This window comes from Peromyscus maniculatus, chromosome 22 (assembly GCF_049852395.1).
Source record: "Peromyscus maniculatus bairdii isolate BWxNUB_F1_BW_parent chromosome 22, HU_Pman_BW_mat_3.1, whole genome shotgun sequence".
NCBI classification, from domain to species: domain Eukaryota; kingdom Metazoa; phylum Chordata; class Mammalia; order Rodentia; family Cricetidae; genus Peromyscus; species Peromyscus maniculatus.
The window spans coordinates 4,538,217-4,550,310 of NC_134873.1; the positions used below are offsets into that span (position 1 = coordinate 4,538,217).

Genomic DNA, 12,094 nt, shown 5'->3' on the forward strand with positions numbered 1-12,094 from the left:
GATTCCATTTGCACACACACACACACACACACACACACAAAGAAAAAACAAAATAGGGGATTGTGCATGGGTGTGCAAACTATAATTCCAGGACTGGGGAGGCAGAACAAGCAAATCTCTGTGAGTTTGAGGCCAGCATGGTCCAAATATAATGAACTCCAGGACAGTCATGATTACATAGTGAGACTCTGTGTCATTTATATACATTCATATATATATTCTGTTATATATAGATACACACACATATAAAACAAAACAGAAATCAAACAAAGAATAAGAAAGTAAAAAACAAGCCGGGCGGTGGTGGTGCACACCTTTAATCCCAGCACTTTGGAGGCAGAGGCAGGCGGATCTCTGAGTTTGAGGCCAGCCTGGGCTACAGAGTGAGTTCCAGGACAGCCAGGGCTACAGAGACAGGTTTTCAAAACCTTGTCTTGAAAAATCAAAAATTAAAAAAAAAATATAAAAAGGGAAGGAAAAAAAATCGAATCAGGAAACTTGGATTATGAAAAGAGCCAATGAAATGCGCAGAGTATTTCTGCGCCTGCTCTCTTGCAGCCACACTGCGCGCTTCCTCCTGGGAGTTGTAGTTCTACTCCGGCGCCTCTCGCGGAGCCGAGCGTACCTATCCTTCCGGCAGTCTCGGAACTACAACTCCCGGTTGGCGGCTCGCGCGCGCGCGTGCGCTGTGTGGGTAGCGGGCGGCATGTCGGCGCTACGCTGGACCAGAGGCGCAGCGGGACTCGGCAGGGCGTTGAGCTCCTCTGGACGCCGCCGCCCGACTTCGGAGGAAGGTAAAGCAGCGTCGGACCCAAGGCTGTGATTTTTCGCCTCCAACCTTTGCCCTTTGCCCTATGGAGGAGTCCCCGGGAACCCGCTCGGGACTAGCTGGCACTCCGTTTCCAGGGGAAGCCGCAGGGCACTTTGACTTTTGACTCTTGCTCGCGTTTGTAGCCCTCTTAACCCATTGTTGGGAACTTTTGGATTCTGACTTTGACCTTTATGGCCACTTTTAGTTATGAGTCCTTGCTGGATCCTGCACCGCGACTCCGGTAGCTTTGGCCTGCTCTGCCCTTGAGCTTACATTCTCCTGGGTCTTGATTTATTTGGGGTGGGGGTGGGTGTTACTTTTTGAGGCATGGTTCTTCCATGGGGCTCATGCTAGATGTTGGATTCGAACTCATGCCTCCTGAGTGTTGAGATCACAAGCCTGTACCACCATGCCTGGCTGTCCTTGTCTTTTGATGTCGTTTCTTTCTGGGCATGCGTGAGGTAAGTTTGAGGCAGGCCCTCACACTAGCCTAGGCTGACCTGGAACTCACGATGTACCTCAGGCTACACTCCACTCAGCCTCCAGAGTGCTGGGGTGCCCACTGGAGGCGGTGGTTTCTCTAGTCTCACCCTTCCTGTCTCTTTCAGGGACCCTCAGTGGCCTCTGCAGCTCCAGAAGGAGCTCTGCTGCCAGCCCCCGTGAGCAAGATGCCCAAAAGGAGTGGGGCCATGCTGAGCTGCTGGAAGGTAAGCTGGTACCCCACGCCCTTCCTGACCCCTGCGCAGGGCTCACGGCCTTGGCTCCTTACACTGAAGGCCTTGAGGGAATGGGCTCCTCACTGGCCCTGACCACGCCAAGACAGTGTGTCAGTGTGGTCCGGAGTCCACCGAGCAGTGTTGCCTGAACGTCCTGTGTCCTGTACGTGGCCTGTGGGGTCCTCTCGTGTGCTGGGCTGCTTCTGGGAGCTGTTGTAATTCCATGCCCAGGACTCTCACTTCCAGGAAGACAATTAGGGCCCCAGATTAAACCTGAACAAATGCCCAAGGTACATTTGTCATTGGAGTGGTCTTCTGCTGAGGTAGAGAGTCTCCAGCTCGAGTCCTAAACAGTCAGGGTGGAGCTGGAACCCAACTGTTTTGTTTGTTTGTTTTTCTCAAACAAAGTTTCTCTGTGTAGCCCTGGCTGTCCTGGAACTCTCTCTGTAGCCCAGGCTGGCCTCGAACTCAGAGATCCACCTGCCTCTGCCTCCTGAGTGCTGAGATTAAAGGCGTGAGCCACCACTGCCCTGTGAAAAATCCAATTTTTACTTCATGTATTTATTGGTGTTTCCAAATCAAGGTTTTTCTATGTAGCTCTGGCTGTCCTGAAACTCCCTCTGTATTCCAGGCTGGTCTCAAATTCCTGCCTCTGCTTCCCTAGTGCTGGGATTAAAGGTATTCATACTTCCACCTGGCTTTGGAACCCAATTTTAAGGGCTAGGGGACCAAGTCTAGTGGACAGGATGTCCCAGGCCACCATCCAGGTTTCCCTCCTGACCCCATGTCATGTCTGCATGGTAGACAGACAGACAGACATATAGATAGTGACTGTGCACAGCCATGGTCCTGCTCCTCCATCAGCAACAGCTGATTCCTGGGATGGACACACACACACACACACACACACACACACACACACACACACACACACACACACGGAGATCCTGGCAACCTTAAGATGGAATCTGTCATCTGGCCAGAGAGGGTATTAAAGACTTAGTGCACAGTCCATGTCTCCTCTCATGAGGCCTCTTTCTGTCAAGAGCACAAACGCCCTGTTTCTCGGGCCACGGAGCTTCACTCAGTCACGCTGACTTCTCTCCTGCCACATCAAATACTCCTGCCCCAGGGCCTTCGCACCCTCTTGGCTCTTGGGTCCCTGCAGGGGCGGTCAGTGTCCCTACTCCCCATCTGTTTCCTTTTTCAGGAGGCCTCACACAGATGTGCCACCTGCCTTGTGAGGTCGCCTGAGAGCCAAGAGCATGTGTGTTGAGACAGGATCTCACCCAGAACTCTGATCCTCTCCATCCACCCCTTCCACTCCCAACTTTGTTTCTTTTTGTGCAGACCTGAGCCAGGTCCCTGCTCACACTGGCCGTCGGGCCACGAACCAGGGACTGGAGCTGTGGGAATGGCAGACAGTCAGCTGGTCCTGGGATGTCTGTGTGTGGAGCTGTGGGAATGGCAGACAGTCAGCTGGTCCTGGGATGTCTGTGTGGAGCTGTGCTCAGCGCTCACCCCGCCTGTTGCTGTATGCCGTGTTCCCAGCCAGGCTCTGACCTGCTTGTGCACTAGCTTGAGCACATAGAAGCTGTGTGGCTGGGGCCCTCTGTATAGTGCCACTAATTGCCTTTTGGAGGAAATGTGAGCATTTGGAACACTCACTTGGGGCATTGACCTAGGAATGTTTGCTCTGTCACCACCCATGTGCATCAAGTATGTGCCTGAATCAGAGACAGAGGTCACGATATGTTGGCCAGTGCCAGCATGTGCGAAGACCCTGAGGTAGGAGCCCTAAGCCTGGGAGGAGAGAAGGAGGGAGAGAAGCAGGCTGTGGTGAGCAGGAAGGTGGGAGGTAGAGCCTGGAGTCTAGGCTCGGAGCGTGCGAGGTGCAGGAGTGGGTCCCCAGCCCCCCTCTCTCCGCAGTGCTGGAGGCTCGGGTGCGGCAGCTGCAGGCAGAGAGCAGATCCAAGGTGAAGGGGAAGAAGGTGCAGATGGACCGGCCCGCGAAGGGCCGAAGCAGCCGCTGGTCCCAGAAGCTGGAGGCCGAGAAGGAGATGAAGCGGAAGCGCCAGGAATTTCTTGACATGCAGCAGAAGCAAACCTACACCCTGCACACAGAGCCCCGGATCTGGAGCAGGAAGGATCTGGCCGACTGCCTGCAGCCAAGCAAGAAGGGGGCAGCCAGGAGCTCAGAGGAGGAGGAGCAGCGGCTGGCCCGGGCTCTGCAGGCCGCCCTGCCGAAGCTCGGTTCCTGCACCCCGGCCAGTGCCAAGGCCGTGGTGGTAGAGCCGAACACCTTGTTCCTCCAGCAGAAGTTTCTGGCCTTCTTTGAGTGCTGCGCCTGCACCAGCAACATGGCCCTCGCCCACCACGTGCTGATCACTCAGCACAGCAAGTGTGACAAGCAGCCGCTGCTCACACTGGACATGTATAACACCGTGATGCTGGGCTGGGCCCGACAGGTGAGTCCCGGTCCAAGTTCCTTAGGCTTTTCCGATAGAAAACATTCTTCCCTTAAAAACCACCACCAGGAGCTGGAGAGATGGCTCAGCAATTAAGATCAGTGACTGCTGTTTCAGAGGTCCTGAGTTCAATTCCCAGCAACCACATGGTGGCTCACAGCCATCTGTGATGAGACCTGGTGCCCTCTTCTGGCCTGCAGGCACACATGCAGGCAGAACACTGTATACATAGTAAGTACATCTTAAAAACAAAACAAACCACCACCGCTACCAATAACAAAGCAAACAAACAAACAAACAAAAAAAACGAGCTGGGCAGTGGTGGCGCACACCTTTAGCGGATTGAGGCCAGCCTAGTTAGTCTACAGAGTAAAAACTCTGTTCCCCTTCCCCACTAAAGATAAGAGACTGAGAAGGCCTGGGTGTAGTTCTGTGTGGGGAGTGGTGATGCACACCTTTAATCCCAGCACTTGGGAGGCAGAGGCAGGTGGATCTCAGAGTTCCAGGACAACCACGGCTGTTACACAGAGAAACCCTGTCGTAAAAACACAACAAAACAAAGCTAGCCTGAGAAATACAGCAAGACCTTTTTCTTTTCTTTCTTTCTTTTTTTTTTTTTTTTTTTTTTTTGGTTTTTCGAGGTAGAGTTTCTCTGTAGCTTTGCGCCTTTCCTGGATCTCGCTTTGTAGACCAGGCTGGCCTTGAACTCACAGAGATACACCTGCCTCTGCCTCCCTGTGTGCTGGGATTAAAGGCGTGTGCCACCACCGCCTGTCTTCTTTTTTTTCTCTCCTTCCTTCCTTCCTTCCTTCCTTCCCCCCCCCCCCCCCCCGCCCCGCCCCAGACAGGGTTTCTCTCTGCAGCCCTGGCGGCTGTGCTGTCCTGGAAATCCCTCTGTAAGACCAGGCTGGCCTTGAACTCACATCAGTCCACCTGCTTCTGCCTCCCAAGTGCTGGAATTAAAGTCGTGCACCTATACACCTGACCTTTTATATATATATATTTTATGTTCATTGGTGTTTTGCCTGCATGTATGCCTGTGTGAGGGCGTCAGATCCCTGGAACTTGCGTTACAGACTGATGTGAGCTGCCGTGTGGGTGCTGGGAATCGAACCCGGGTCCACTGGAAGAGCCCCCACTCTTAGCTGCTGAGCCGTCTCTCCAACTCTGAAAGAGCCTATTTCAAAGATAGAAAACAAAACAGAATGAGAAAAGAAACATGAGAAAAGAAACATAAGACAGACGGGAGGCAGAGACTCCGGCCAAGGCCAGCCTGCAAACAAACACAGGTCCTGGAGCTGGAGCTCAGTGGTAGAGCGCATGCCTGGCCTGCAGGAGGCCCAAGGTTCAATCCCCACTAACTCATTGTCCCTCAGAAGGATACCCCGTGGTGTCCAGATCCCCTGCCAGATCACGGATACAAAGGCTGGGTCCCTAGGGGACTCGGAGAAGGGGTCCCGGTGCTGTCCTTGGACCTCATTGCCTCACCCATGCCCCTAGGGCGCCTTCAAGGAGCTGGTGTATGTGTTCGTCATGTTGAAGGATGCTGGCCTCTCTCCCGACCTGTGTTCCTACGCAGCCGCACTCCAGTGCATGGGACGCAGGGACCAGGATGTCCACATCATCCGGAGGTGGGTCTGGAGTGTGCTGGCATGGCCCGTGCCCCTGGGGCAAGCCGGTCCCCCAGTGCTGACGTTGCACCGCCCCGTCCCACGTTGCCTCAGGTGTCTGAAGGAGATGGTGGAGGCAGGCTTCCAGCCTCAGCAGCTCTTCACCGACCTGGACCTGGCCGGGGACGAGCGGGCCGCACTGCTGAGAGCCGTGCGCAAGGCTGAGCCTGCCTTCAGTCTTCCGCCACAGGCCCCAGATCCGGTCAACACGTCCACACTGCTCAAGGAGATCTACGCCAAGGTGAGCCCCACGCGTGAAGCTGCCACGACCTCAGGAAGACTGACCTGCAGGCACAGGCTAGACTGGCGCCTTCCCAGACGAGCACCCACAAATCTGCTCGGGATTCCTGTCCTGGGTACTTCCTGTCTTGGAGCCTTGTACTGTGTGGCCTTTTGTGTCTGGCTCACTGATGACAGTGTCCTCAAGGTCCCTACATGCTGTGGTATATGTTGGAGCCTTGCTCCCATTCATGGCTCAGTAGTATTCCAGTGTGTTGTAGGGCATCCTGTGTGTCCATCTGTCCCTGCACCCTGGGCTGTTCCTCCTGGCTGTTGGGTACACGTGTGTTCAGTTCCTAGTCCTCCAGGATTTTGCTCTGAGTGGGCAGAGGCAGTGAGGTGGCCTCTTGCCTGGCATTGTCTCCTGCGCCCAGCAGAAGGGTCCCAAGTCCTACCCGAAGCTGCACCTGCCCCTGGAGACCCTGCGGGACCTCTTTGACGAGCAGCTGCGTGTGGAGCTGAGCCCTTACGTCTGCATCCCGTCGGTGGAGAAGGCCCCAGTGATGACCAAGGAGGTCACTGAGGCGGTAAGGGCCTCATCCTGGCCGGTGGGTTGGAGCCGTGAGCCCAGCCCGGGGCCTGGGGGGGTCTCGGCGGGGAGCTCTCAGTGCTGGGCTGTGACAGCCGCTCTCCACAGCGGAAGACCCTGAAGACGCTGCGGGAGCAGTGGGAAAGGGAGCTGCTCCGGGTGCTGCAGCAGACCAAGGCCACCACGGCCTGCCAGGCCCACGAGGGCCAGCCCACCCTCTACCCTTTCCTGTGCCTGCTCAGTGAGGAGGAGTTTGTGAGCATGCTGATGCAGGTGGGCCGGGTCTGGAGGCCCCGGGCGGAGGGCCAAGGGCCCTGCTCGGACGGCCACAGCTTGAGCTCTTGTCGCTCGCCCCAGGTTCTGCAGGTGCTGCCGGCGCAGGGTGAGCCCCTCCTCCACCTGGCCCACGACCTGGGCCTTCGGGTCTTAAATCGGCACATGGTGAAGCAGAAGCAGGTCACCAACCACGTGCAGAAGCTGGGGCAGCAGTACTCGGAGTACCTGCGGCTGCTGGCTTCTGACACGCAGGTGAGGGGCAGCCTTCCTTGGAGACACCCCTTCTCTGTGGGATTTCCTCTGCTCGATACATGCTCCGCCCACACTCCTCCCCCACCGCACTCCTCCCCATCACACTCCTCCCCATCACACTCCTCCCCATCACACTCCTCCCCATCACACTCCTCCCCATCACACTCCTCCCCCATCACACTCCTCCCCATCACACTCCTCCCCCATCACACTCCTCCCCATCACACTCCTCCCCCATCACACTCCTCCCCATCACACTCCTCCCCCATCACACTCCTCCCCATCGCACTCCTCCCCATCACACTCCTCCCCCATCACACTCCTCCCCATCACACTCCTCCCCATCACACTCCTCCCCATCACACTCCTCCCCCATCACACTCCTCCCCATCACACTCCTCCCCCATCACACTCCTCCCCCATCACACTCCTCCCCATCACACTCCTCCCCATCACACTCCTCCCCATCGCACTCCTCCCCCATCACACTCCTCCCCATCGCACTCCTCCCCATCACACTCTTCCCCATCACACTCTTCCCCATCACACTCCTCCCCATCACACTCCTCCCCCATCACACTCCTCAGGCACCCCCTCCCCAAATACATCGGTCCACTGAGCCTCAGTTCCCCCATCTAAAACATGTGGGCTGTCCCGGGCCTCCTGACCGCCCCCCCCCCACAGGTGGAGACGCCCTGCCTTCCTCGGGAGTACTGGGAATCGCTGGGCCCCCTGGAGGCCCCGCTGCAGCAGCCCTGGTCCCTGGCGGTGCTGCTGCATCTGGGCAAGCAGCTGGCTGAGTTGCTGGTGCAGGCGGTGCAGATGCCGCGCAGCCTGGCCACCCCGCAGGGCTCGAGCCGCCTCATCCCGGTGCTCTACCACGTGTACTCCTTCCGAAGCTACCGCCAGGTGAGGGGGAGGACACAGCAACGGGACTGTGCCGTTCCGTGGGGCTCTGCTACTCAGGGCAGCACCCTTCGCGGCCGTCCCCATCGGTGCTGGGATGTGTGTGAGAGCCGGGAGGTGGGGGCTGTTGTATTGGTCCTGGGCTCTGGGTTTTCTCTTCTTCCTGTGTGGTGGCAGAGAGTACCCCTTGTACATGCCTCTTGTGTCCGCTGTCTCCGCAGATCGGCATCCTCAAGCCTCACCCTGCCTTCACGCAGCTGCTGGAGACGGCAGCGGAGCCCACGCTGATCTTTGAGACCACAGAAGTGCCTATGCTGTGCCCGCCGTTGCCCTGGACGTCACCGCACGCCGGCGCCTATCTGCTGAGCTCCACCAAGCTGATGCGTGCCATGGAGGGGACCACGCAGCACCAGCACCTCCTGAAGCGCTGCGCTCCCGCCCAGTTGCACGGTGCCCTGGACGCACTCACACAGCTGGGGAACTGCGCCTGGCGTGTCAATGGGCGCCTGCTGGACTTGGTGCTGCAGATCTTCAGGGACAAGGGCTGTACGCACCTGGGCGTTCCTCCTCCACGCTCAGAGGCGCCCCGGCCAGCTCAGCAACAACTGCCGCCCGGCTCCTCACCTCTGCAAAAGGCGGAGCTGCGGAAGGAGCTGGCGCGCTGCCTCAAAGCGGCTCGGGAGATGCACAGCCTGCGCATCGAATCCCTGTACCGCCTGTCGCTGGCGCAGCACCTGCGCAACCGTGTCTTCTGGCTGCCGCACAACATGGACTTCCGCGGCCGCACCTACCCCTGCCCGCCTTACTTCAACCACTTGGGCAGCGACCTGGCGCGTGCGCTGTTGGAGTTCGCTGAGGGCCGGCCCCTCGGGCCGCAGGGCCTTGACTGGCTCAAGATCCACCTGGTCAACATGACGGGCCTCAGGAAGTGTGACTCACTGAGCATGCGCCTGGCTTTCGCAGACGAGATCATGGAGGAGATCTTGGACTCTGCAGACAACCCCTTGACGGTGGGGAGTCGCCGGCTCTTCTCCCTGGCTGCCCCCATCTCCGTCTCCTCTCTCTCTCTCGGTCCACTCTGGCCTGGGCCGCCTCCCTGGGATGCTCTCAACCCCTGCCCCAGCTGTCTCCACCCCCGAGCGGCCCTCCCCATTCCCCCCATGTCCCCATGTCACCTGAGCCGCCCTGTCAGCTTCTGCTGACTCTGCGCCCCGTGGGTCTTACACTCCACAGGGCCGGAAGTGGTGGATGGAGGCTGATGAGCCCTGGCAGACCCTGGCCTGCTGCATGGAGGTGGCACGAGCCGTGCGGTCCCCAGACCCCACCGCCTACGTCTCTCACCTGCCGATTCACCAGGTGAGCACTCGAATGGACTGCCCACGGGGGCGGGGCCCAAGGTGCCCCAGGAACGGGCACTTGCAGTGGGGTCTCACCTGTAACTGGGGCTTTGCTTTGTGAGGGAGGTGGGGTGACGGCTGTGTCAGTATTGGGTCCCTTGGGCTCAGCTCACCGGCGCCCCTTGTGGCCAGGATGGCTCCTGCAATGGCCTGCAGCATTACGCCGCCCTGGGCCGGGACAGCGCGGGAGCCGCCTCGGTCAACCTCACGCCCTCGGACCTGCCTCAGGATGTGTACAGGGAGGTGGCAGCGCAGGTGCGTGCCAGGGCCCCTTCCTGTCCCCAGGGGCGTCGCTTTCTTGTGAACGTCCAGATGGATCCCTGCCTGTCCCCCGCCCCATCCAGGTGGAGGAGTTCCGCCAGGAGGACGCCAAGGAGGGCCTGCGGGTGGCCCAGGTGCTGAAGGGCTTCATCACTCGCAAGGTGGTGAAGCAGACGGTGATGACCGTGGTCTACGGGGTCACGCGCTACGGCGGCCGCCTGCAGATAGAGAAGCGCCTGCGCGAAATCAGCGACTTCCCCCAGGTGTGCAGCCTGCCGGGTCCCCGCCGAGTGTGGCCCCTCGACACGGGCCGAGCCTGGGTCTCCTGTACGGTGCTAGTCCTAGGTGCTAGTCCTAGGTGCTAGTCCTAGGTGCTAGTCCTAGGTGCTAGTCCTACGGTGCTAGTCCTAGGTGCTAGTCCTAGGTGCTAGTCCTAGGTGCTAGTCCTAGGAAGCCTGGGTTCCGGCGCTTGGGCAAGGGGAGGGGCCGGCCCCGCCCACCCGCCGTTCACAGCCGCCGTGCCCACAGGAGTTTGTCTGGGAAGCCTCACACTACCTCGTGCGCCTGGTCTTCAAAAGTCTACAGGAGATGTTCTCCAGCACCCGGGCCATCCAGGTGAGTGGCAGCCCACCCCTCATCCGGAGCCCCCTCCACGCCGTGGCTTGCCCATCCGACCCGGGGTCCCGTCATCCCCGCAGCACTGGCTGACCGAGAGCGCCAACCTCATCTCTCACGCGGGCTGGCCCGTGGAGTGGGTCACACCCCTGGGCATCCCCATCATACAGCCGTATCACCGGGAGGCCAAGATCCAGGTACTTGGAAAGGCCCCTCCCCCTCCCTCCCCCCTCCTCCCTGCCCAGGGCCGGGCTCACCAACCCCCACCCCGCTTTAGGTAAAAGGTGGCATCCAGAGCCTCACCTTCACCAGCTCGGTGGACATCAGCCAGTGAGTCCCAGACTCCAGGGAGGGGGAGGGGAGAGAGGGGGAGGGACAGGAAGGAGGGTGGGGTGGAGGGCGAGGCCTAGCCCTTCTGGGTCCACAGGAAACCCAACACTCTGAAGCAGAAGAATGGCTTCCCTCCCAACTTCATCCACTCGCTGGACTCCTCCCACATGATGCTGACTGCCCTGTACTGCTACAGGTGTGTCCCGGGGGGGCAGGCGTGCACTCGCTGCGGGTGTGTCCTGGGGGGCAGGTGTGTCCTGGGCACAGGTGTGCACTCGCTGCGGGTGTGGGGGGGGGCAGGTGTGCACTCGCTGCGGGTGGGGGGGGCAGGTGTGCACTCGCTGTGGGTGTGTGTGTGGGGGGGGAGGCGTGCACTCACTGCGGGTGTGGGGGGGGGAGGACAGGCGTGCACTCCCTGCAGGTGTGCCCTGGGGGGTAGGCGTGCACTCCCTGCGGGTGTGTCCCGGGGACATGCAGTACCTCGGCTGCATGGGCGCTCAGTCCGTGGTGGTTAGCTGCCCGGGGCATGCCAGCCTTGTCTGCTTTCTAGGGATATGGCGACATGGCGGGACAGGGATGGTGAGGTGGAGTCTGGTGGGTAGACACTGTCCTGAAGGGCAGGGCAGGATGGGGGTGCTGCTGTGAAGTTGCAGGGGTCCCTGCCTTGTGCCCAGGTGGTCCAGCAGCAGGTCCTTGGCACAGACCTGCCACTGGACCGAGCTGCGATTCGGACAGGGGTCAGTTTACTACCTAAGACCCAGCAGCTGTTTGGGAGTGTGTGAAGCGAGTGTCTCCCCGAACACGTGCTGCTTAGAGCGCTGGGGAACCCGGGTGTGTGTGCTGGGGCCCCACGGAGCCCGCCCGTGCTGGGCGGACAGCCAGGCACCTGTCAGCATGAGGCTCAGGGCGGTGGCCGGACAGCACCTGCCTCACTTGGGGTCTCCCTGGCCAGGAGGGGTCTGACCTTCGTCTCTGTGCATGACTGCTTCTGGACGCACGCCGCGGACATCCCGGTGATGAACGAGGTATTTCCAGTCCCGGCTCCCGGTCACCCCGCGGGTAGAAGTCTGTGCCATGGCTGACTCAGGGTTGTCGCCCCTCAGGTGTGTCGCGAGCAGTTCGTGCGTCTGCATAGCCAGCCCATCTTGGAGGACCTGGCGAAGTTCCTGGAGAAGCGCTTCTGCTCTGCCTCCAGGTGAGCTGCCCCTCTGGCGGCCTGGTCCCCGCCTGCCGCCTGCCCCCCACTCATGTCTGCCCATCCCCTTTGCACTACCAGGTCCCTGAAGCCCTCGGAACGCGTCCTGGTCGCCAAGCTGCAGGAGACGCTACGGTCATTGCCAGAGACGGGTAAGGGTTAAAAGGGGCGTGTGTGTGTGTGTGTGTGTGTGTGTGTGTGTGTGTGTGTGTGTGCGCTGGCCCTGAGGGCACGTCTGGGGCCTGGCCTCAGCTTCATGCTCTTTGGGCCCGCAGGTACCTTCGATCTGCAGCAGGTGATGAGATCCACCTACTTCTTCAGCTGACCCACCCTGTGCTGTCCCTAGACCTGTGCATAGTGTAAATAAATTAATGTCTGTGTCACTTACT

At 59.4% G+C, this 12,094-nt stretch overlaps 1 protein-coding gene across 4 annotated transcripts; it reads left to right on the forward strand.

Moving 5' to 3' along the window:
- The first annotated feature begins 644 nt into the window (after positions 1-644).
- Positions 645-12,092, forward strand: Polrmt (RNA polymerase mitochondrial). Of its 4 annotated transcripts, none has more exons than XR_001578155.3 (21): positions 645-794; positions 1,420-1,518; positions 3,457-3,995; positions 5,496-5,626; positions 5,720-5,906; positions 6,322-6,471; positions 6,582-6,746; positions 6,831-7,001; positions 7,686-7,910; positions 8,129-8,917; positions 9,141-9,263; positions 9,413-9,559; positions 9,649-9,828; positions 10,094-10,180; positions 10,264-10,377; positions 10,458-10,510; positions 10,591-10,706; positions 11,463-11,535; positions 11,614-11,705; positions 11,787-11,857; positions 11,981-12,092. XR_001578155.3 is itself a non-coding variant. In XM_015996961.3 (21 exons), the coding sequence occupies exons 1-21, from the start codon at positions 707-709 to the stop codon at positions 12,028-12,030; spliced, it is 3,633 nt and encodes a 1,210-aa protein (XP_015852447.1). In that variant the 5' UTR covers positions 645-706; the 3' UTR covers positions 12,031-12,092. The 4 variants fall into 4 exon arrangements, 2 of the variants coding, with proteins under 2 accessions (XP_015852447.1, XP_006978292.1); XR_013047016.1 differs by having other exon boundaries at positions 9,437-9,559; XM_015996961.3 differs by having other exon boundaries at positions 10,608-10,706.
- Positions 12,093-12,094: the final 2 nt, after the last annotated feature.

What these genes read in the sequence shown, in the direction of transcription:
- Polrmt (XM_015996961.3), top strand. Translation starts at nt 707, where the DNA reads ATGTCGGCGCTACGCTGGACCAGAGGCGCAGCGGGACTCGGCAGGGCG. An exon ending in CTCACCTGCCGATTCACCAG is followed by an intron (nt 9,264 to 9,412) that starts GTGAGCACTCGA and finishes CCTTGGGCTCAG; the next exon opens with CTCACCGGCGCCCCTTGTGG. An exon ending in CGCTTCTGCTCTGCCTCCAG is followed by an intron (nt 11,706 to 11,786) that starts GTGAGCTGCCCC and finishes TTGCACTACCAG; the next exon opens with GTCCCTGAAGCCCTCGGAAC.